This window comes from Crocodylus siamensis, chromosome 11 (genome assembly GCF_052110815.1).
Source record: "Crocodylus siamensis isolate JL-2025a chromosome 11, ASM5211081v1, whole genome shotgun sequence".
In the NCBI taxonomy this organism is placed as follows: domain Eukaryota; kingdom Metazoa; phylum Chordata; order Crocodylia; family Crocodylidae; genus Crocodylus; species Crocodylus siamensis.
The window spans coordinates 10,303,703-10,329,150 of record NC_143405.1 but is presented as its reverse complement, the minus strand read 5'-3'; the positions used below and the strand labels follow the sequence as shown (position 1 = coordinate 10,329,150).

At 43.8% G+C, this 25,448-nt stretch overlaps 1 protein-coding gene across 13 annotated transcripts in view; it reads right to left on the bottom strand.

The window, feature by feature from the left end:
• Nucleotides 1–25,448, bottom strand: part of DNM1 (dynamin 1) — a 100,681-nt gene that overhangs the window by 7,408 nt on the left and 67,825 nt on the right. For 4 of the 13 annotated variants that reach the window (XM_090022895.1, XM_090022896.1, XM_090022898.1 and 1 more), the window contains 5 exons: nucleotides 11,666–11,775; nucleotides 11,101–11,212; nucleotides 6,390–6,560; nucleotides 5,939–6,180; nucleotides 5,332–5,550 (listed from right to left, as the gene is read on the bottom strand). In XM_090022895.1, coding sequence (XP_089879021.1) covers nucleotides 5,332–5,550; nucleotides 5,939–6,180; nucleotides 6,390–6,560; nucleotides 11,101–11,212; nucleotides 11,666–11,775 — 854 coding nt within the window. Of the gene's footprint in view, nucleotides 1–272; nucleotides 310–5,331; nucleotides 5,551–5,938; nucleotides 6,181–6,389; nucleotides 6,561–11,100; nucleotides 11,213–11,665; nucleotides 11,776–25,448 lie in introns of all 13 variants that reach the window. The other 9 variants (XR_016438584.1, XR_016438585.1, XR_016438588.1 and 6 more) reach the window with 3 other exon arrangements.

The following is a 25,448-nucleotide window of genomic DNA, read 5'->3' as shown; positions in this document are numbered from 1 at the left end:
CAATAATCTTTGGGGAAAAAAACTAAACAAACAGCAGTCAATTGCTGACGTTTCTCCCAGTTCTCCACAGCTCCAAAGAGCTGCTTATTCTTTGCTTGGCCAGCTTTTCTGTTCAAGACTCCTCCCTTCATGGAGCCCTAGCAAAGATGGTTCACTAGACAAGGGAATCTGGTACTACATAAGAACCAGGAAGGAGAGGTGAGCAGCAGAGTGAAGGGGTGGAAGACAGAAGACACGCTAACTCATGCATTTCAGGGAAGTGCAAAACGTACCGTGGCTGTCAGTCCTCAGGGGTCACTGATAGTGATTCTGAAAGACAACACGAAATCAACATGGCAGTTCAGACAATTCAAGGCGGAAGCCACACAGACTTCCAGGAAGGTGAAACACAAACACAGACATACCGTGCTCCTGCACAAACAAAACCATGCTTGCTTTCCCACACATGCACACTGACAGCTATGCACACACATGCACTCAGCTGCCTGGAAATCCATCCATCCACCCTCACAGCCAGACCAACACAAAAGCACAAATGTGCTACCCACGTACAGTTAATTGTGTCTGTACCTACCAGATACCTAAACATACCTATCCATATGGAGCGGACTGCAGTCTTATAGTCACTTCTACACATGTACATAGAGGCACGCACCTACACAGGACCATACAGACCCTCACATGTGCCCACGAAGACAAACACCTATAAGAACACTGCCATGCATGCATACACATCCATATTCAGAGTCAGTGGCATATTAAATCGAACACACACATTACATATACATAGAACCCAGACGCACACTCAGGCTCCTGGGAACCTACTAACTCTTAGATTCAAAGAGCATCCATACATACTTATGCTACCCCAAGGACCTATGCACTTTAAAATACACTTACGGACTCTTACAAACCACTGGCAGGTATAGGCAATGCGGAAGTGCTGACAGTTGGGGAGCACAACTCTGCGTTGCCGCCACCACTACCCCTGCTGCTGCTGGATATTGGGTCCAGCTTGGCTGCAGCCCCACACCCTATCATTGCCACAGAAAATCACACTACCACCTCCATCGCTGCCAAGCCCTGGGTCCAGCCAGGCTGAAGCCCTATGCCCAGAGCCCCATTGTCAGCACAGAAGTCTGGGGGGGTATGTTCCCCCCATATTCCTCTGACGTGTCGCCAATGCTGACAGGTACGGGTCTCAGGATTGGGCTGGCTGATCTGCAGATCTCATTGGGGATTCAGGCTTTCTAGTGATACTGCAACACTAACTGATTTAACACTGTTGAAAGAAATAAAACTGAGGAGAAGGAAAGAACAGAGATGGCTATTGCGTTATTCAGGTCAGGGTCTCAGCTACATCCAGAAGAGAAGGAATCAAGAATCTAGATTAACAGACTTTAAGGCCAGAAGAAACCACTAGAACATTTCGTTTTTCTCTTGAACAACACAAGCTATAAAATCACCCAGTTACCCCTGTATCGATCCAGATATTCTTTAGTCAGACATAAGCTATCTTCCAAAAAAGGCAGCTAGTCTTCATTAAAGATATCAGTAGACACAGAATCCAGTCCACTTAGAGGTTGTTCCAGTGGTTAAGTTGTTCTAGTCACCCTCACTGTTGAAATGTGGACTCTATCTAGTATTAGTTAGTTTGGCTTTAACTCCAGTCACTGTTTTTTGTTATGCCTTTCTCTGTTAGCTAAAAAGACCTTCAGTACCTGGTAATTTAACCAAGTGAAGGTGCTTAGACACTGTAGTCAAGACACTTGTTGATCTTCTTTGCTATGCTAAACAGACCAAGTTCAGGTTCTTCACTGTCTGAATAATTTTGTGATTCTTCACTGAATACTCTCTAATTGTTCAACATCCTTTCTGAAGTGTGGATATCTGAGCTGGGCAAAGTATTCTAGTGCCATAAATGGGACAAAGAAAACCTTTCCTAACCACTGCCACCCACTTTATACACTCAAGGCTCACGTTAGCCTTCTTTGCCACAACACCACACTGGAAGCTCAGGTTCACTGAATGGCACCCAGCTGGTCAAGATACTCTAGTTATTATTGATCACTACTCTGCCCTTATCATCATTCACTACTCTGCCAATCTGTCAGCTGCAAGCTTAATCAGAAGTGTTTTTATATTTACTTCTAGATCATTGATTAAGATGTCGGATACCATCAAACCTAGTACTGATCCCTGAAGAATTCCACTAAAACCGCCCTACTATTTGATGATATTCCTCACTGACAAATGCTTTTTGTGATCTATAAACTAACCAGTTCTTAAAGCATTTAATGTGCCCTTTAATGACACTGCATAATGCTCATTTAGGGTGTTACTATACCTTGCTTATAAGTCAAACACATTACAAAACTGTAAGTATAAATGTTGTATCTGTGCAAGTAAAGAAAGCTTATCTCATCAAAAAATAAAATAAGGTCCGTTTGTCAAGACATCTTTTCCATAAATAGAGGACCTTGCACACAGGTCCTTCATATGCGTATGCTCAGCACACAGGTCCTTTATAGGGGCAGGTCTTTTTGCATTGTTTCCAACATACTGCAAAAATGGGTCCCAAAGACGCATGTTGCTGGTGACTACAGATGTATGCAGGAGAGTGATAAAGAACTGCTAAAGCCCCTATGGTCACAAAGGCCAATTAAAAAGACCTTGTTTGTTTGAAGTATGTTTGAATTACACTAAAGAAAAACCCTTCTGTTTAAGAAAATGGACCGTGGTGAGTTTGTATGTGACAACAGATGCGTGAGTGTTTGTATGAGTGTGAGCCCAGAGATCAGAGAGTGCTCCAAAAAACTCTACCCTCAAATTCATATAAAATTAGAAGAAGGTGAATATATCTATATAGAACAGGTGTATGCACACACATATATACACACACGCAAGCATTCATGCTCATGCATGCAGACACGCATACACAGATACATCTGAAACTACACACAATTCCTCTCACTGCAACTCCTATAGCAGGGTCCACTCCTGCTGTAAAGATGACAAGCTCCATTTCATACTCAGACATCCAGTGTAATCCATTCAGTGAGGGAAAGACAGGTGTTAAAAGAAAAGCAACAATGAAAATGGCACTTGTTCACCCATGGCAGAAAGACCAAAGTCCAGGTGATAGCAGTGAACTTTATTCTATATACAGGAGAGAGGAGAAAGGGCCAGGCGGCCACCTGAATTTATTACTGCATAGAAAAAAACCCAGTGACAACTGGGGTATAAAGCCAAGGGAGGAGTCTACAAACAGCTGGAAGAGCTGAGGAGGGGAGGGAGGGAAGGAGAAAGAGCGAGAGAGTGTGAGTGAGCATGGCTTCACTATACCTTTGGAAACATTCCATCCCCTCCGAATTAGGACAGTGAATCAGCACAGACCATAATCCCATTTTTACCCCAATGGCAGGAGATGATGACTATTCATTCTTGGCAAGTGTCTAATCAGGTTTCCCTCTTCTGGTCCAGCGTTTATTCAGACCCTCTCTGCTCCACTTAAAGAGGAGTAAGACCTATTACAAGAGGGGCAGTAACATAAGGTGGTATACAAGGATAGAGCATCTTCTAAGAGGAAGGAGTTTGACTTATTTCAAGCTATTCAGGGTATCCTACCAGGATGGATGGGGTATATAGAATATTTTTCATGAATGAAGGAAATGAAACACACAATGTGTGAAAGCGAGAAAGATGGAAGTAGAGGGAGAAGTGTGGGAAATGTACAAAAAAATAACAGAAAAAGGTAAGGCACATAGAAAGCAGGACAAGAGCACAAGATACACAGCAGAAGCGTGCAGACATCCACAGGCACTGCCAATGGGATTGCTACCCTCTGTGAGGTGGCAGTGAGACGTATGTGGACAAGTCACCGTGAGAGCTGTGTTAGGAGCCAAAAAAGGGACATGGTGAAGGCACTGAGAAGGTAAAACCATTTGCACGCTGAAAGAGCCAACAGAAACTGATCCTCCACCTCTTCATCCACTCCTGTTTCTTTTCTGGACAGTGCCTGGCAAAGAGCTTTCCCTCGTTGAAAAGGCAGCACACAGAGAACCAGAGTGTTATCATAGGAGAGACACCAGGCATCCTTGGACATACACCGTCACAACCCATCAGATAGGCTGTGATTACGAGAGGTGGGCAGCCTCTGACGTACAACATCAGCACCTACTAGAAACAAGGCACTTCCACAGTGGAAAAATCTTCTTTATACTCAGACAGGAAATTCCGGTTCATTACTTGTTTTACCATTCTACTTCTTTTGGTTCCTTGGGTTGAGGTGAAGGACCCAAATACTAAAATTACCTTGGTTTTGCATCAGCTCCTTCCTAACGCTCCCTTAGCAATGCGCTTGTGGCTGGAAAAAGATGCCTTCTTATCCCGGAGTATCAGAATTATACACATGAAACTAGACTTAAGGGAGATCCAGCCCTGCAATACGTATAGTGATGTGTGAAGTTGTATCCCATGAGCTCTGTAGCATAGAAAGTGCCCTTGGGATTCATAGTTCAATTGAAGGAGTGATATATGTGTGTTTGTGGGAGAAGGACTCTCCCTTTCCACCATATGATTTTCTACTACTCTCCAAGCCAGATGGGCAGTGGCATAATTAGAGCATTGACCTGGGGCTGGTGGGTAGGCAAAAAAAGGTTCCTGCTGGTGGGCAGCCCCATGATCATAATTGGGATTGTGGTAGCAACCAGAAAATCACCACTGCCCCTGTGTCTGGTTACACCCTCATGGTGCTGCAGATGGGTACCAGTTGGGGAAGCAGTGGCTAAAAGAGGGGCAGGATACAAGGCATCTGCACATCCTGGATGAAGTCCCTTCTTCCTCTCTTTTGAAACAGCTTGCTTTTGGAGAGGAAGAAGAGCTGATACAAGGTAACTTCCCAGATACGGCTGGGAAGCTACCATGAAACACATTCTTCCAGCCACTCACTGCAGTCTCATTCCTGGCAATTCTGGGTTCCACAGATACCAATGTTATTGCTTTGATTAGGCTTGTATGGCACAATGTCCCTTCACTACACATCTCTCTGGCCCTGACTGAAGTCTATGTGGAGAAGAAGATGACCATATGTTTCAGAGAACTGCCTCCTCCCTATCTCTCTTATACAAGCAAAATCTCAGTACATGAGAGAGAAATAAAGGAAAAACATGATCCCAACTGTAGAACTGAGTCAAACACATAAGGGAAGGCTTCACATACTCCAAATGACACCTTCCTGCTCTGTGAGCCAAGGTGAAGGAAGCATGACTAGAACTGCTACCTGAAATTTGGATTTTCTCCACTTCCGCATAATAGCATTTCAAGACTTACCTGGGGACACCAGGAGGAGCACGGTTGGGCCTAGATGGAACCTGAGGTGGGGGCCCAAAAGGATCAGGGGAGGCACCCGGCCTGGAGGGCACAGGGGGAGCACCACCCAGTGTGGATCCACCAGCAGGAGGAGGTCCAGGAGCCGGACCTCGAGACAAAGGTCTGGCTGGTGGAACAGCAGGAGCTCTCCTCTGTGGTGTAGGGCTGGACGTAGGAGACCTAACAAACAAAGAGAAGTTCAACTGCAACCACAGGCACGTATGATAACCCATGTCACCTTCACATTCCATCCTGCCTTCAGTACCACTTCAGTGCCCATTTTGCCTTCTCCATTCTCTCTTCCAGATACCTCCAACCCTTGAGTCACCTTCCAAATCCCTCAAACAGTCTCCCCATAGGAAGAGCATCCAGCAGCCCAACATCTCCTGCAAGACCCCAGCAGTCCCTATATACATTTTCAAGGTCCCAGCACCCTCCATGTAAAACTTTTAGTATTCCAAAACCTTTCATCACCCTGGAAGCCCTCATATTCCAGAAGGAGGCTCCATCTGACCCTTAAAGAGGCATCAGGCAGGTCTGTGGGGCTCTCCCCCTGAGCCTCTGGTACCTGCGTCCAGATGGTATGTTCTGCACCTGCAGCCAGGAGTCGTCCACCGGCGGAGGCATCGGGGTGCTGATGGTGGTGGTATTAATGTCCCCTATGATGTTGAGTGCCTCCTTCAGGGCATGGTACATGCGCAGCATCTCATCACGCCGCTGGGCCTGCTCTGCTGACTCTTCCATGAGGGTGTTTTGATCTCCACAAGAATACAGGTTTGCCAGCAACTCTGAGTGGATAAAATCCTTGGTCTGTAACAGGGCAGAAGAAATGGAATCATAGTAACAAAGCTTCCTCTAAATCATTACACCTCCAAAGGCTTCTTCTCTACTCATCCCTCTTTTAAACTTATTCTCTGATCTACCTTTAGTTTATCACTTAACTCTTTCTGTCTATTTCTCTCCTTTTTCCATTCAGTTTCTCCCACATTCCTTAGAGGGATGGGCAGCATGATACCTACGTTGTTTATCATGAGATGCATAATGGTCTTAGGCATGAGGTCTCGGATGGTTTTGTTGACAATTCCCATGTAAGAGTCCACCAAGTTTCTGATGGTTTCCACTTGTCTCTCCAGTTGAGGATCCATGGAGTGCATGAAGCTGTCTGAACCATTTTCCTCCGTTTCACTTGCCTGTAAAGGGAGCACAGAAGGGAGGAGCAGGGATTGGAAAGAGTTAAGACAACTCTTTAAAAGAAAAGGGGCCACAAAAGCAAACAAGAAACAACTAGGGAGAGATTGGGGAACTTCACACTGCAGCACAGGTTGCAACTCAATTTATTTGTTGTGTTATAACAACAACTCCTAATACGTTGCTCAGCTTGCAAAGCCATTTAAAATTTTCCTGGTTTCAATTCAGAGAAAGGACCATAACTGAGAGTTTTGTGTTAGCACAATCCATCCTACCTCCATACAGAACAGGTAGCTAGTGGACAAGTGGCAAGTCCAGTTACTAAGCATCTTTAGTGGCATGCAATTTTCCTTAAATCAGTCATACCTATTGTGCCTTTGAATAAAAATTCATTCAGGAGGTGTGCAAGCACACATGCACAAGTGCATCAGTGTGCTGGGATGGATGGACTCAAATGGTGTATGCAAATACAGCTAGTGTGTGCAAGAGTTGAACCCCATATACTAGTGTATGCAAGGGAAATGAATACCAATATAAATCAGTCATTGCTCCAAGTAAATGAACCCAAATACACCACTATGTGCCAAAGGGCAAATTAATATAATTACATACATGTATTGTCTGTGATATGTGTATGTGTAGGCATATCTGTATGTATTTATTCTCAGGTGTAAGATGTAAGCATAGCATGGCTAGATTGATACCAGAATACTAATATCTGGAAGCAGTGTTAGTTAGGATTCCAGTTCCATCAGTCAGCTCAGGCTGGAACTCTAAGCATGTGATGTTTTCTTCCCTGATAAGAGGAGTAGGGGAAAGGGTGCTATTTATAAAACAGTTTAGTACTCCCTGATATCTCTTGCTATCTAGCCAGGTATGTCTAATTTGCCCATCACTGGGTGCATCTACATGTGCACTTTAATGCACATTAGCTTGTTTTAGTGTGCACCAAAGCATCACAAAAAGTATACTTTGGCTAATGCACATTAATATTAGGCTAATGCACCTTTTTTCTAGTACCTTACAATGGAGGTACTAAATTTAATGCTTATTAGCAAAAGTGCACTAATGAACGTGTAGACGCATCAACCACCAAGCTAAAAATCACAGTGGAAGGAGCAGCTATAGCTCTAAGAAGGGGTGCTCATCCTTGCTGTTACTGTACCTGACAAACAAGGGGAGTGAAAGAACGTACATGGTTTGGAGGAAGGGACAAAATTAAATAACTCATAAAGAGGGGGTGAGTGATTGGCTGCAATGCTAACTCTCTGCCAAAGGGAGCTGGAGTTCTACTGAGAAAGCCCTTGACAATGATAATGTAAGGAAGAATAGCTTCTTTGCAAAACAGCAGTTTATAAATCACAAAATGCTCAATACCTAAACGTGGTAGCACAACGAACAGTCAGGCCTCCCTAGACAAGGAAGGGGTTCCAGGAAGGGAAATGTTTTTAAAAAATGATGCACTATGAATAAGATTTTTTAATCAAGAAGGCTGTGCAAGCTTTTCATTTTCATTGCTGAGCCATTTCCCCTCAATATTCCATACAGTCAATACTTCCTTTTATTCCAATATTCCATACAGTCAATACTTCCTATTATTACTTCTTACCTTTGTAATGGCCTTCAGCTCAAAAGATTCCAAAGTACCTTAGGAATTTTGGACCTGATCCTGCAACTCTTGCATACGTTCATATAGAGTGTTTGTAAAACGTTACAGATAGAACAGTAGCATTTTACACTATATTTGAATTGCAGTAAATGTCTACGTAATCTGCAGGACAACAGAGACTCTGGCCTAAGGTTTACAGGACTGGCTCCTGCTTAATATCTGCTGGTTAAAAAGCTGTAGGGATGTTCACTACAATCTCCTGTTTTCATGCAATTATAAATCCCTGAACATTTCTCCATTTGGCCTGATGTCTTCCATGCCTCTTTCTGGTGATCAACAAACATTAACAACAAACCTCTCTGTGAAAAGGGGAGCCCTAATACTCCTTGCATAGATGGAGAAACTGAGTTAAAAAGCGTTTGTATAGTTAGCGTCTTTTAGTGAATCAGTGGAACAATCCAGAAAATAAAAAATAGGTCTTCTAACTCTAAATCCTGAGGCAAAACCACAAGCACCTCTTTTCCCACATGAAAGCATTTTGGGATTCTTTAGCAAAGATATACATGCACATAGGCACAGAGTGAGGAAGACAGAGATCCCTTTACCCATAACTGCAATACAACAGACAAGACAACTATCTCTAGAGGGAAACCTGGTAACTGTTTAACAGTGCACAGCAGCACAATAGCATATTTGAAAAGGCTCATCCATTTGGGATTAATTTAAATTCAGTTTTCAAAGCAGGAAGGATGTTGCTGTTCATATATTAATATGTTATTTAAAATCTCTCTTTTTTTTTTTTTTTAATATTCCTCTTTCAAACTCTCCAATTTGAAAGACTTGCAGCAGTTTAGGAGATGGAGTAGAGCATTATACTGTTTCCAACTGGAGGGAAAACAACCCAGTAAAGAATGGATTATTTTCTTTTATTCTGTCTCTGTTTCCCCTCGGGTTTTTTTGTTTGAACTTCTGCTGGAAGGATTTTAAGTATCCCCAAAGGGATGGATGGTCCCACAGCCTAAGAAACAAAGGTTTAGAGAGCTGGAAATCAGACAGGACGACTCAAAAAAGGAGGATAAAAAGCAAAAAATAATGTTCTGATGAGATTCAGAAATCAAACACCAAAGAGCAGTGGTAAAAAGAGAAAAAGGAGAACCCAAGCCAAGAACAGAAACAAACAGCAGATGAGCTGACAGAAGGTATAAAGAGAGGGAGGAGGAGCAAATGCCTCTCAGGAAACAATGACAAAAAGGAAAATAAAAAGGAGAAACTGAAAAAGAAAAACAAATCAAAACTAGCCGATAAGAGCCCCCAAAGGGCAACAGAGGTAGAGATGGTATCACTTACTTTGTCTTTGTCCTGGGCAGGTCAGTTTGAGCACAAAAACCACCAAGAACAAAAAGGGACAAAAATAAAAAAAAAAGATTTTAGTTGATTTCAGAGGCAGAAGCAACTACTATACAGTAGCACTGAATGGAACTAAGGCTGAAACCCCCTCAAAATACAAGCCAAAGGGATTAAGTCAAGCCCTGTGCCACTGAGGCCAAATGGATTGGTAACTAAATTGAAACAGTCAAAATGGGAACCTCTGCAAAGGAACATGGCTCATTAAGCATGGATATCAAGGGAAAGATACTTAGCCATAATAGCTTATCATTACTTCCTCCTCAGATGGGCTCTTGCACTCAAGTATTGATAGAAATTCCAATACTTCAGAAAAGTATAAAATATTCCAAATAATTCCTTTGCAACACCAATAGATGAGACATGTCCTTTACTGAGCATGGACTATGCTGCTCCTGGGTCTGGTCCAAAACCCAGTGAAGTCACTGGGAGTCTTTCCATTGATTTCAGTGGTTTTGGACAAGCCCCATAGTCTCCCTACTCCTCAGCTGCTTTCCCACCAAAGTGGTTATAGGATAAAAACCAACCAATGCAAAAAATGATCTTCAAGTCTAGGAGGAAAGATGGATGAACCTCTACCAAGAAATACAAGTGTCTTAAAAATTGACAAGTCACTAACTATCTATTCTAATGGCAAGCATTTATAATAGCTTTCCTCACCCTCAGAGACTGAAAAGCCTCAGGCCCCTCTCGGTATCAGAGTGTACAGTATGGTATATAACATACTGCTACTTGGGATATTTTTTTTAGAGAGAACTGAAGGCTGGTAGTTAAAGAATTACAGGAAAATGTCAGCAGAAAACAACATGGCATCTCCATGGCACAAGGAACCTTTCTACCATAGGGGAATAAGACATCTAACAAGAGTAATATAAGAAAAAAAAATTCTGAACAGAAAACATAGTGCTAGCAAAGCTATAGAGCTCTTAATCAGCAAAGATACTGAAAGGTTATGACTCTGGTTACCATTATGCCTCAGTCTGGGGGAGACAAGCCATCAAGTGGTAAGGCAGTTAGGATTTCAAATGCTGTGCTGTTTCTCTTCATTTTGGAGCACAAGCCCAAAAGTGTGGAGCCAGAGTAATATTTGCAGGAAGATTCAATGACTCCTGTCTTCTCAACTTTTCTGAGCAGAGGAATGTTTGTCACTGTTGAGCTAAGCTACTTCCACAATCTGTCTAAGAAAATCTCAAACTATCGGACATACAGCCCGTACAAGAAAAGAAAAAAAAAATATATATAAGAGCTAGGTCTGCCTTCTCCCACTTGAAAGTTAGTAATGGCTTAATTCTACCCACCCCCACCAAGGGAAGAAGCAGTGCTTACCAGAGGATAACGATAGCAAGAAATTCTATATGCCACCCAGATCTACCTGCCACAAAAGGTGACAGAAATAAGGCCACCAGAGTGGGTTGTTTGCGTGGGTTTTTCAATAAAAAGAGGCCATATTTCAGAGATTTTTCCTAAGACACTTGTACTTGTTTCTTTGTCATCTCCTGTTATTGCTGACAATCAAATTCCCAACTTACCCCAACACGTTCTGGGTAAACTCCTGCACGCAAGAAGGAAGCTTTCCAGCTGTCAACCTCCTCCTGGGTCTCACAGGCCAGCTCCAGCTGCCGATAGTCTTTGTAAACGTTCCTAAGAAATGAGACAGAAAGATTACTTCACTCCTCCATGGCAAAATAAACCCCTCAAAAACCCATTTGCTCATCTCTACCAATGACCCAGGCACCAGACCAACTCAATCATAAAGAGACTACTCTTGGCAGACTTGAGAGAAGGATTCCCTTTTTGAAGTCATTCACTCTTTGGCTTCTTCACACTCTACTATAGTCCCTCTAATTCCTGGGACCTTCTTTATTAGCTCACTGAAGAAAGTCATGTTGAACTAAATCTTTAAAATGTTGAGGACAGACAGCCTGGCTAACTGAAAGCTAGAGTCGCACTGCATGGTACATGCATGTTTCCTAATGGCATACCCATCCCATTTGGACAGGCCATTACTTCCAAGAGGTCCCACCCATCCACTCCCTCTCCTTTGGAAGAGGAGTCTGGGGCACGGCCAAACATGTTCCGGAGAAAGAAAAGCACCTCTGCTCAGTGTTGAAGAGAGCAAAGATATGTTTGCTGGACATGAAACCTTTCTCAACATCCCGCAGCTTCAGGTTATCCACTGGCAGCATGTATTTCTTCTCCTTCTCCTGAAAGAAGAGGAAGAACAACTAGTTATTCATTGCCACAAACAAAGCCCTCATCTACTCAAGGAGTCAGTCAGCACAGCTGTCAAACTGACTCCCCCATTTGCTCCAAAATTCAAATCTCCATCGGTCAGCAACAAGACCCTCCTCAATTTCCACATCCCCCCTGACAGTCAGTCAGTGACTGGACATTCAAAGCACAACCCCTTCACCCCTTCAAGAAGTCAGTCTCCAATTGGGTGCTCCAAGCACAGCTCCCATCCCTTCAAAGCAACAGTCAGCATGGCCCTCACCGCCAAGTTTCTTCATTCCTAAAAGCGGCCAGTCAGCAGGGAGATGCTCTCAGTTTAAGTCCCCCATTTCCTCAAAAAGTCAGTCAGCAATGACCCCCATATAGCTTAGTCAGAAATGATGCCCTCGCTACCCAGCTCCCTCATCCTCTCACGTGGTCAGCAACAGGCCTATGTGTTAGGCAGGGCACTAACAGGCTAAGCCCCTTCCTTAATGCAGTCAGCCAGCAACAGGGTCCTCACTGCCCAGCTCCATTACCCCCTCAAGCAGTCAGCCAGCCACAAAACATTCACAGCTTAATCTCCTTTTTGTCTCTCAGGTGGCCAGGCACAGGGCGCTCAGCCAGGCATCTTCTTCTCGCAAGCAGTCAAGGCATTTGTACACGTCATCTTTTTTTGCCCTTTCTTGCACTCCGACAGCGTGACCGTCTGCACGAGTGGGTTTTCCGGATGTTTTAAAAGTCCCTCATGCATGAAACTCCTCAGACATAGCTTAGCTTGGCTCTCTGTGAATTAAAGCATTACATCCATGGATTCGTTATGTGCAAACACAACTTGACTCCACAATTGTCTCAAGGAGTCAGTCAATCTCACAGACAAATTCTCCAGTTCATTAAAAAAAACAACACAATAATGTTTTGATGAGATTCAGAAACCAAAAAAACCAAAAAATAAGCAGGGAGTCTGACTCCATCATTGCCTCAGTCAGCAAATAAGCCTCTTCAGCCCCACTCCAAAACCTTGTCCAAGAATCAGTCAGAAAGGGGATTTCATAGCTTCATTCTACTACCCCTTTAAGATCATCAGACAGGCTCTCCCAGTTCTTTCAAAGAGTGACCAGGCACTCGCAGACCACCTCTTCCAAGACCTCAAGCAGCCAGGCAGTGCAGGGGTCCCCACAACCCAAATCCCTCACTCTTTCAAGGAGGGAGTCCTCCCAGCTCCACTCCATTATGCTTTCTAGGGGTCAGTCTGCAAGGGGTCTTCACTGCCCAACTTCCTTTTACTTTAAAGAGTTAGTTTAAAGAACGCTCAGAGCAGGGCTTTTCCATCCCTTGAAATTAACTCTCAGTTTTAGGAATCTCACCAGCTGGGACCTCAGTTCCCTCAAGAAAATCAGTAAACAACAGGCCCCTGGTAGGGGGCCATCACAGTTTAGCTACACCATCTTCTCAAGGAATGAGTCCGTAAGGGAATCTTACAACACCTTCTTGTGAGTTAATTGCAAGGGTTTTTCTTCCTTTGAAAAGACAGTCAGTGAAAGGGTCTGGACAGTTAACACCACTGTCTCCTCATGGCATCCACCTGCAATGAGGTTCTCACAGCCTAACTCCTGCTCCTGTTAAAGGAAACGGTCAACAACCAGATTCTCATAGCTGGGCTCTTCCATCCTTTCCAAGGGTCTGTCAGGAACAGAGACCTCACAGGCAGTATTCTTCATCCTCTCGATGAACTAGTTAGCAAGGACAGCCGGATTCTCTATTCTGCCTAGGAGTCAGCCAGCAACAAGGTCCTCACAGTCCAAACACAGGGGCTACAGCCTGGTTCCCTCAACCCATCAAGCAGCCTGTCAACAGTGGGTCATTCACAGACAAATACCCTCATTTTCTCAAGGAGTTAGTCAAAAAGGGGGTTCCTGTAACAAAACCCCTTCATTCCTGAAACAAATCAGTCAGCTTGGCAAACCTCCCAATACAACTCCCTTATTCTTTCAAGCAGTCAGTCAGCCAAGGGACCCTGCTTTCCAACACTATTGTCCACTACCTCCTAATTCAAGAAAACCCGTCAACAGGGAGGCAATCAGAGCCTGGGTCTTTTCATTCCTGCAGGAACTCAGTCAGGGGGCCCTCAAAGTCCAAATTTTTCATCCATAACATGAATCAGGTCAGCAAGCAGAACTTTGTAGCCTCAATCACAACAGAAGCCCCTCAGAGTCAGGCATTAGCTTGGGCCTTACAGCCACCTCTGCCGTTCTGTCAAGAAATTCAGCTAGCAAGGAGGACTTCACAGCCCTGCTCTGTATCACTTCACCAGCAACTGGTCCTCACAGCCTGGCTCCTTCAGCTCCTCAAGGAGTCAGTCAGCAACCAAGCAGTCACAGCTCAATTTTCCATCCCTCCAATAAGTTAAGTCAGCAATGCTGCACTCTCTGTACAGCATCACCATCCTATTAAAGCAGTAGTTCTCAACCTTTATGGACTTGAGGCACCCCTCCATAACTTTTGTGAATTGTGACACCTGTTTTCAAAAAAATAATGTATATATCATAATACTTACCTCCTTGCAGAGGGGCCAGGCAGGGACAAACCTGAGTTTATGAATATCTCACACCCTGTGGCACTCTTCAAAGGATCTGGGAGCAGCCAAGAGCACGTGGCACTTTGGCTGAGAATCACATCCACTGGGCCATCTCAGTCAGATACCTTCATCCCCTCAAATAGTGATTGAGCAATGGAGCATTTACAACCAAATACATGATTTCTTTCTATCTAATAGGTTTAGGATTTTATATCACACTCGGTGCCTTTGTATTTGTTCTGCGCTTCCTTCAAGTCTCTGTGTTAGAGAGCCTCTCTCAGTGACCAGCCACATTCACAATGATCCCATTCCTATTCTTCTTTTTTATCCTACATGGCACATGGCTTTTCCCACCCCCCAATTCCTCATCCCCTAGTTCCACTGAAATGCAGTGGGCTTGTCAACAGGTGTGCTTTTTTAATGCTCATTAGTCTATTTTAATGCACATTAAAGCATCCCAAAAAAACCATGCACTTTCACTAATGTGCATTAAAATAGGCTAATATGCCTTTTTTCTATTATCTCACAATGGAGGGCTTTATTTACACCTGTAAGTGCCACAGCACTGGGTGCTTTGAAAAGTGCCTGGTGCTGCTATGTTTGCAATTGGCTATGTGGTGAAATGCGCATCAGAGCAAAAAAATGGCAGCAGTGCACTTCTGAACTAAAACACTTCAGAGATGCTTTCGTTCAAAAGTGCACCACCGCCATTTTCTGCATGCCGATGCACATTTTGCTGCTTATGCAACTGCACACGGCACTGCCCAGTGCGCACCAGCTCACAAGAGGAGCAGACTCGATTAATTGATTTTCCATGCCTCCATGGATTAATCCATGGAGGCAGACTCAATTAATCGAGTCTGCTCTGAAGCAGCAGATCTCCGGCGTGTCACGGGGCAGAAAGGTGTGTATAAGTACCCAGAGATACTCAATTTAATGCGCATTAGCGGAAGCGCATTAATGAACATGTAGATGCACCCAGTGCCATTTTCTTGTAAAGTATCACCAGCCATCTGATTTGGGGGGGGGGGTTAATTGTTTGTTAGTCCTGAGTTTAAATAACTCAGGTGTGATAAAATAATGTCATCATGGTTGCAGTTAGAAGACTTTTCCCTAGAACCCTTATTCTTAGGGTTCTAGGGAAAAAAACAAGTCATTTGACATGGAGACTGATAATTTCTTTAGTCCTTAGAAGAAACTAAAACCCATTTCTCTTTTAGAAGAACTTGTATATCCAATTCATTCTGCTGCTTCATCCCATACCATGAAAAGATTGTTTTTTTAAAACAATAATAGTGATTTACAAAATAAGGCACTGCAAGCTTAAACTGCAGCTTTATGGTTGCTATGGTATAGGGTATTTTAGGACCAAATAAAGACCTTTTATAGGGAAAATTAGTAACAGTCTTCACTGAACATCTGAGCCACTGTCTTTCTTCTGACTAACAGAAGCCCAGCTGAGACAAGCTGTTGGCCTTCGGAAAGAAATGTTAAAAACAATGCTTAATTTAAAAAAAAAAATAACTGATGATATTGAATGTCTGATTTTTTGTGTGTCCAATTTAAAAAAAGAGATAATTTTCAGAGAGTAACATACCCACAACTTTCTGGCAATTGGCCCTCTGTGGTGAGGAGACCAGCTAAGCAGTAAGGCAGGCGAAAAAGGACATCAAATTTATACCAATAAAGTCACTAGCCCTGATGGTTCTGTTGTGCTCTCTCCCATGGACTAGTTTAAAGTCCCACCACTGTAGAGTCACAAAGATATAACAAAGCTTAATTCTGAAATCTGGTTTCAGAGATAGATAATAGTTGGTTGATTTTTGGAGTACTTTGGCTTTAACTGTAAAAAAATTAAGAGGGACAACAGAATCTGATCTTCAACAGGTACAAATATGGAATGATTCCAGCCTTGATTAGAATAAATTTGGATTTACACCAAACGTAACAGATGAATTTGACCCAGTGTCCCTACTTGTGAGCATACAATTCTAGCCAGGTATTGTTATAACAAAAATGACCAAAAGGCGGAGCCATCATACCAGCATCCTGAATGCATCATGGAGGTACCCAAGACTGCTAGGGAAATGCAGAGTATGAGTGTGAATGTGTACACATGATGCAACTGTTCCCCCATGTCTAGTTTGCTCATCAATGACAACCTTGGATGGAAATGTGAAAAAATGTGATCCTTCACAAGGGAAAGCAGAATGGAAAAGGCAGGCAGGTTGTGAGAAAGGAGCTTAAAAATCTAAGCAGAAAAATATGGGAGCAGAGAAGCAACTGTAAATGACGACACTGCTGACATGTAACTGATAGATGGAATCAACTTTCAAAAAAGATGATCCGGTCAGTTTAATGACCCAAAGACTTTAGTCAGCTCACCAAGTTTTATAAATTGATATCAGCCCTTCCATGAGCAGCTTACACATCCACCAAAATGGTCACGGCTGTATATGCTACAATATTTCCAAAACAATATAGCATGCAACAACATGTCCCAGAGACTCATGTGTTTTTCAGGATACACAGAACAGGTGTTATGTGGTCTGGAGAGCCAAATGAAAGGAGTGGCATTCAGGTATTAGTTCCTTTGGACTTTGTTGAGATCATCAAGCAAGATAATCCCAAATGAGGGGAGCTGGGTTTTTGTGATGTGGATAGCTGTTGACTAGGGAATAGCAGAGACCTATAAAGCTCATTTCATTTTCTGGAAGTCACAAACAGTTTCCAGACTGCAATAAAACTTTCAGATGCTACTGTTCTAGGTTAGAGTTGAACTGCTGACCTAAAAGCAAATGCTACTCATTGCTAAGCTGCTCAGCCAGCCAGCTTCCTGTCCCTGAACCACCAACCTTTCCTTAGTGAAACTACCAAAGTATCATCTATATGCTATCTCCAAGCTACCAGAGAGAGTGGCTTGTACAAGGATGCCAGGTAAAAGAATAAGACCTTGGAAAGGCTCTGTCTCTTTGCATAATGTCAGGAAAGTAGGTAGCAGCTGAAAGAAGAAACATTCTCTGGCAAAACAAAATCAAGCCACCAAACATTGAGGGGAACAGAATGCCTCCTGTCCTGGACAATGGAATATGCGATCTTCAGCCTAGAGCCATTTGGTTTCCATTAAGACCCAAAAGCTCTTTCCTTCATCACATAGGGATTGCTTCTGTGACACTCCCAACTTCCCCATGCTGTCACTCCCATATGTCAGTACACCAGTGCCAAGATTTTCACCTCTGGGAACAGATGCTGATCTCAGCTGCAGCAAAATAAATCTAAAAAATGTCAATGGTATTAGCATTAGGACCAAGTGCTGGCCTGACTAAAACCAATGAAAAATCTGGCTTAACTTTAACAATATCAGGATTTGGCATTCTCTCTAGGTTTACACCACTGAAACTAAAGGCAGAATCTGGAACTTTGACTCAAAGGACAGTAGAAGTCACACATCAGAATAACAATTTATACTCAGAGTATAGAAGGAACTAATATATTAGTGCCAGGCTTCATCCTCATAAGCGCTGAAAAAAGTGAATTCCACCATACAAAAAGCTAGTACTAGGTTCCCAAACTCTGAGGGCAGCATATCTGTGCCCTGGAGCAAGATTCAAATTCATATCCTCTAGTCCAGCAGCAGCTAGACTCACATTCCTGTTCACTAGTGTAAGATTTCAATTGTCAGTCTCGGGTGATGAGAGCCATATAAAAGCCAGAGCACTGATGCCAGGATGTAAATCCCCAGACTTCAATATGATGTATACAGACACATTAAGCCACTTCTGCTCTAGCCCCCCCGTTTCACCGCACCTACACCCCTCTCTCAAAAATCCTAGCTCTATTCTTTCCACCTTCTCAGTTTTCAGCTCAGCCTGTTTTATATCAATGCTCTGACTTCATTTCCTGAATGTAGAGACAGGAAAGTGTGTAATGAGCTGCCGAGGGCTGAGCCTTTCAAAGATTTGGCTGAGGCCCTGTACCATGTGTTAGCAATCAGGCAGTATGTGCGGTGGCTGAGACATCGCAGAAGCAACTTAGCCAGAGTGGGAGGAGGCTCTTTCCTCCAGTTTGATAGATGCAGAAGAAAGTCAGAGCGGGAAGACTAGGTGCCAGGACAGCCCAGGATAGGGGAATTGGCTTTGTGGAATATGGTTCAAAGTCCTCAGCTTGATTGAAAAGGTCTGTGTTGTTCATCACGCCTGCCCTCTTGGCTGTAAGGCAGAAAAGCGATTGTAGCAAAGGAAAGGCTGCGCTCTTAGCTGCACAACATAATATTCCATGAAACGGGCATATAGCTCAGGAATGACTGCACACAGCTGAGAGGTATAGCAGAGGAGGTAATGTGTTGGGCTGCAGAAATTAGGAGGCTTGAAGTACAAATATTAGGGAAGGAGTATTAGGGTTGTAGGGTCTCATAAGACCTGATCAGTCTTGCACCTTTTAAGGGCCAACAGTCTTAAATGTAATCATAATGCTTGTGAGGGGGATCTGGACTGCAGCAGAGGTATTTTTTTGCAGGGGGAAGATTTAGGGAGCTCTCACAAGAGGTCTACACTTTGTGTATGCCTTGGAGGCAGAGTTCCACAAACACCACCACAGAAGTAGAATTTGAGTCAAGACAAAGGTGAAATTTATTAGCCATTACCCTTTTACAGAAATAATAGATTCCTTAGGGCTCTTCAAATTGGAAAGGCAGTCTTCTTTCTTGGGATGGACAAGGCTGCAGGCACGTCTACATGCATATTAAGATGCTTTTCCTAATGCACATTAAATTTAGTACAGTACCTATTGGAGGTACTAACCAAATGCACATTAGGCTACCCTGTTGTGCAGTAACAAAATGTGCATAGTTTAAGTGACACTTAATGTGCAGTAGCCTGTTTTACTGCGCACTAGTGTAATAGCATGGTTTTTTATGCGACACATTAATGCACAGTAAAATAGGCTATTGAACATTAAAAGTGCACTTGTAGATACACCTGGCATCAGATATTTAGTGTTTTCAGACGTAGCTCCAAAGGAAGATCTATCCAAGACCAACAGCCCACTGCAGTTAGTTTCTTAGCCAACAGCACTCAAGGAAGTGATGTGGCCTGCATCACATAGTCACCTTTGACTTCCCAGGCTGAATAACCACATGCCCACTTCCAGCTGGCTCAGCTGGAGGCAACCTTTGGTATAAAACCAGAAAAGGGCTTGAACTGACCTCCAGAACCACAGTAAGAGGCCTTAACCACTCTGCCAGATTTCCCCAGACTACCTATAAAATATCTGCCTCAGCTAAACATTACCCCATCTGGAGCCTCTACTATGCAGTCAATTTTCTCAGTGTTACATTCAGCAACATTGTATTACAACGGCCAGAATATTTCCTATTTTTCCTTGAGTATGAGATCTTCTTCTTTATTGCATCTCCAATCCAACCCTTCCATATGGTCTGCCCCCAATATTCTGTGCAAGCCACTGCTTCTGGTGTTGGTGTTGTCAGATCTTGTGGGGTGCATGTGGTGCTATGTTGCATCTCAGGAGATCATCCATTATGAGATTTAAAATGGAGAAACAAATTAATTTTATTCTCCCCCATTCCTCCCATGATCCCCTCTATAATACCTGTTCCTAATTTTCATCCACGCACTGAAAGGAAAATTTCTAATAAAAATATTGCATTGCTTCCCTGTGGGTGTGTCTACAGATGTTGCTATGGTGACATTGTTTCATAGATTTCATAGATATTAGGGCTGGAAGGGACCTCAGAAGATCATCGAGTCCAGCTCCATGCCGGAAGGGCAGGAAGTCAGCTGGGGTCATAGGATCCAGCAAGATAAGCATCCAATTTGCTCTTGAAGGTGTTCAATGTAGGTGCTTGAACCACCTCCGATGGCAGGCCGTTCCAGACCTTGGGGGCTCGGACAGTAAAGACATTCTTCCTTACGTCCAGCCTGAAAGAGTCTCGCAGTAGTTTATGACCGCTTGACCTCATCATCCCTTGGAGTGCTCTGGTGAACAAAAGTTCCCCCAGATCCTGGTGGTCACCCCTGATAAACTTATAGGTGGCCATCAGATCACCCCTGAGCCTGCGCTTTTCCAGGCTAAAGAGCCCCATGGCTCTCAGCCTGTCGTCATAAGGTCTGTTTTCCTGACCTCTGATCATGCGCGTGGCTCTCCTCTGGACTCTCTCAAGCTTCTCCACATCCTTTTTGAATTGTGGAGCCCAAAACTGGACACAGTACTCCAGCTGCAGCCTCACCAAGGCCGAGTACAGGGGGAGAAGGACATCCTGGGATTTGCTTGAGAAGCATCTATGGATGCAAACCAGTGTTTTAGTCGCTTTACTAGCTGCAGCATCACCTTGCAGGCTCATGTTCATCTTGTGGTCAATCATGACCCCCAAGTCTCTTTCTTCTGTAGTGCTAACCAGCATAGTAGCACTGCTGAGCTTATAAGGATGCTGCAGGTTTTTCCTCCCAAGGTGGAGAACCTTGCATTTTTCGGTGTTAAACACCATCAGGTTCTCGTCCACCCATTTGCTTAGCCTGTCCAGGTCAGCCTGGATCACCCGCCTGTCTTCTGGTGTGGATGCTTTGCCCCAAAGTTTGGTGTCATCGGCAAACTTGGCCAGTTCACTCCTGACACGAATGTCCACATCATTAATGAAGATGTTGAACAATATGGGTCCAAGGACAGAGCCTTGGGGGACCCCCCAGTCACAGGACACTATGATGGGTGACTGCCATCAATTACTACCCTCTGCATCCGATTTAGTACTTCTACATCATGGTGCAGTAACAGCCCATATAGCGGTGCTCCGTTATTTTTAGCAGCTACTTTGCCATAGCAGCGTGCTACACTAGGGGAGCATGTCGCTGCAGCAAAGTAGCTGCTGGTCACATGTAGATGCCCATGGACAATATGTCACCATAGCACATTGCTACATGTCACATGTGGATATGCCCTGTATATAACAGAGGATCTCACAGGACTTTGCTAATATTGATGAGTTCAGGTGCATATCGCTGCTGCAAGACTGGTGAGGGGTAATGGTATTTTATAGATAGGATATAGATAAATTAAGCAACTTGCTTCAGGTCACACAGTGAGCCAATAGAAAAGCCAGAAACAGAGCAATATCTGCTTACACAATAAGGCCAGAAAATTAATTCAGAAATCTTAAATAAAAGTTATTAAATCTTGGGATGAACAGCATATGCAGGGAGGTGGGGATTTCAGCCATCAGTTTGGAGAGCATTCCTCCCCATTGTATAAAGTCAGAAATCCAAGTTAAAAAACTGCCTACCCTTTATTAAACACCTGGTTCCCCCCCCCCCTTGGGGTGGGGTGCACATACATAATGGTTATTCCTCTGAAGTGTTAGGTACTTGGTAACTGTGAGAGATGGAAATCTATAGAAGGTGGCCCGCTGGTCTAACAATTCCTATATTCCCACCAGAATTATCCACTCAAACTCCCCAAGCCAAAAGTCACTTTGAAAAAGCTACAAGTATACCAGAGAGCTTCTAATGTGAGTCACAACACCATGAGATCATCAAGACTGATCATTTCTGGCAGTGAGTCCACATAGCACCTTCTCCAAGATAAAAACAGGTCAGTGAGAGCTGCATATAAAGCAAGGTTAGCATTTAGCTAGAAAGGATGAGGGAAACTTTTAAACAAAAATATAATTTCAGTAGTAAGTAAAGTGACCCTGGCATATAGTTTATGTTCCAGTTCTTGGTCTGAGATGCCACGCTATCAAATGTCAAGATCACTATAAATATAGCTTTAACTAAGTTTTAAAATATCAGAATATCAAAGAAAAGTTTTGGTTAATAACCTATGTATTTTGCATTATAACCTTTCCACTCTATTGTTTTGGTAGCCACACCTAGGATTTAGCAGTTCTCTTCTACCTGAATCATGCTTTTACCCATTCTGTGGTCATTTGTTTTGCTTTCCCATCTTAAACTGATAGTATATAGTGCATAAGCAAACTGCTGTTTTGCCCAAGAGGCGGCTGCATTTCAGTGGATTCCTTTGCACATAACATACAGGCAATGTTTCCATCATGATGAGAGTTGCTATTTAAATGTATAATAATAATAATAATAATATTGCAACTCTGAATATAAATAGTGGGATAGTAGGGAAACACTCATGGAAATAATAAACGCAGCTCATATGAAAACATGAAAATGGGTGCATCTTTTTTTAAACAGACTACACTAACAGAAATACTATCCCCACCCACCTGCTTCTGGCTCCATTACCCCTTCAAAATAACTCTGACCATTCCTTGTGCCCTCTCATCTCTGCCAATCTTGCACGCTGAGAAGGGGAGATTAATTATTGAACTGTATTTCCTGAAGAAATCCCAGTTATCTGTACCATACACACATTCAAAGCCAGCTCCTTCCTAAACACAGCAGCACTTGGGTTCATTACTGACAGCCTGAATCACTGGCACCATACAGTTACAGTTACTTCACACAAGCATGAGGCACAGTGACCTTCCTATAGTGCAGTAAGGGTTGTTTACACAAAAAAGTTAAATGGGTCAACATATAGTGCAATTATAGACTGATTTAAGTCAAACTGATGCAAAAGGGATTACATTGGCACATTTCATTTTCAACCAGGCTTATTGTCACAGATTTAAGTTAACCTGAAATAAACAACACACACTGAAATGAAGGAACCCACATAGAAGTATACACCAATCTGATTAATTTTGTTTAGAAACTGCTAAGTTTAACACGTGCAATTTGTATGTGGGCAGCAAGGCCTAAGGCCTCCATGCCCAATAGAAATATGCCTAAACACAGAGGGCTTCCTGGTGTGTACTACATGCTATATATGCCCCTGCACGAGGCTTTCAGAGGGCATGCCAAGGGTGATTGGGAGTGGAAAGGATATAGCTGCAGGGTTCCTCCACCCTGGTTATTTTTTAGGTGGCACAATGCTTACAGAGACTATAGTGGCCAGGATTCTAATCAAGGCTGAACTAGGCACTGACAATTCCAGGGCAGGAGAAGGACATTGCACCTCCCTTCAATCTCTGCACTTGAGCAGGGATTAGTTGCACATTTTCTTGAAAAGGTGAAGTGCTACATGTTCTAATCTCCCTGGAGAAGCAGACAGACACCAGCCCCACTCACCATGTGGGTAGCTGCTTAAGGACAAGGCAGGAGTTTTGAGTGTTTGTGTTTTTAGCCACAGATTTAAACTGTCCTCCCTGGCTCCCCCTCTCTGGTGTGCCGATGGGTCATATATTACACATAAAGCCCTCTTTATCCCTGCAGCACAAAAGAGGAAGTGAACCACATGGCCCAGGGAACATCTGGAATCGTTACATGGGAGTTGAACACCGCAGAGAAGACGAAATTCCTCAAGTTTCCATCCAAGGTATGGAACCTTCCTTTCCCCCGCGCAACCTTATCCGTCAGACGGCTCACTTCCTGTGGACCCCTGACCTTCCCAGCAGCCGGCAAGCTCCTCCCTCGAGTCTAGTTAGCTTTCCACTGCCACGTCAATTGAGGCAGAAGGACAGAAGGGAAGCAAGAGAAGGGAGGGAGCAAAGACCAGAAGAGGGAGGGACAGAGGCATGGCAAGTGCCAGAAACAGTGGGGGCAGGCGGGGTGAAGAGAAGGAGGGAGCTCAGATTGCTCCCACAGTAGCCAGAGGCTAGCTGTAAAGGCAACTGGCCAACACGGGTCAAAGGACCCTTGTTGTGGGCTTGGAAGCGAAGGCTGGTCTCGTTTGTCCTTTGCACCGGACCCGGGGCAGAGCAACATTCTGCAGGGCTGAGAATTGGACAGAAGGAAATCAGGATACATCGGGCCTCAATAGCCTCCCTCCCGCTGCCACCAACTACGGCGCCAGATATGGGGGGGTTGAATAACGCAACGAACTCTGCACATTTGTCCTATGGCCAAGATTCAGAAACAACTTCTTCTTGGTTCGAACTGCAGTAATTTTTTATTTTTTTAAAGGTATGACATGCCTGGGGAAAACGGGGCATCTGCCTTCTGATGTCAACGCTGGATGAGAAAGGGGTTTGACAGTTTGCTTAATCTGGGGAGCAGGCAGGAAATGATTCCCCTTCTTTCGAGCTGCCAGCGGAGGTTTCTTCATGCGGGACTTGGACTTTCCCTCACCCTCTCTCTGTCCGCAAAGCAGCAGCCCAGAGGCAGAAAAGGGGAAGAATTAATGCGCTGCTGCTAGCCGGAGATCTGGACACAGAGGCTCCACTCCGTCTGCCCAGTGTTCAGACTACCTGTTCAGGACTACGAGATTGTACAGTAGTCTGCACATTGGTTAGGCTGTGCTGGGATACACCACACACACTGCTGATGCCGCACAGGGATGGAAACGCCTGCATGGCAGAGGGAAACACTGGGGTGTGAGAGCTGCATGTTAAACTTGCCCACCTCTGTGGGCCTGCTGTAAAATAGCCTCTTAGATCTGCATCTAACCATCACCTTTACCTGCTGCTATTCACTTTCCTACCTGCATTCTCTGTCATTCCTTCCATCTCTCCTCATCCCCTCTTCGCAGCTGGTTCTTTGATTTCACATGCTAGTTGCACAGGATGGATTGTCTCTCTCATGCCAACTTTGCTATAGGAGCACAGACTAAAGAGACAGGGGCTTTCACCTGACAGCATTACAGTTGCACAGTGCCTTGCTAGCAACCCTTTGTAAAAGGAGGGGAGATTAAACAGAAGGAAGTGGCTGGGGGGGTGTATTTCATGTTGTACATAGATTTGGTTATTAAAAATAATGAACATTGGACTTGGAGATTTTGGGAGTTATGGTTCCTTTAAATTTGGTTCTGCTCTTTTTTTCTTTCTTTTTTTAAGGTGTGGATTGGGGAGGGGACAGATAATGAACTTGTGTGTGTGTGTGTGACAGAGAGAAAAGGAAGAAGCAAGGAACACTTGGAACAATGAAAGAGACCAAAAGAGTAAATGAATGAAAAAAAGAGAAAAAAGGAGGTAATAAATAGAGAGAGATTCTGAGACCAGTATAAGAACAGAGGAAGGCTGAATCTTAGAGCAGAAACAACTCTACAGGAAAAAAGGTTACGAAATCCAGT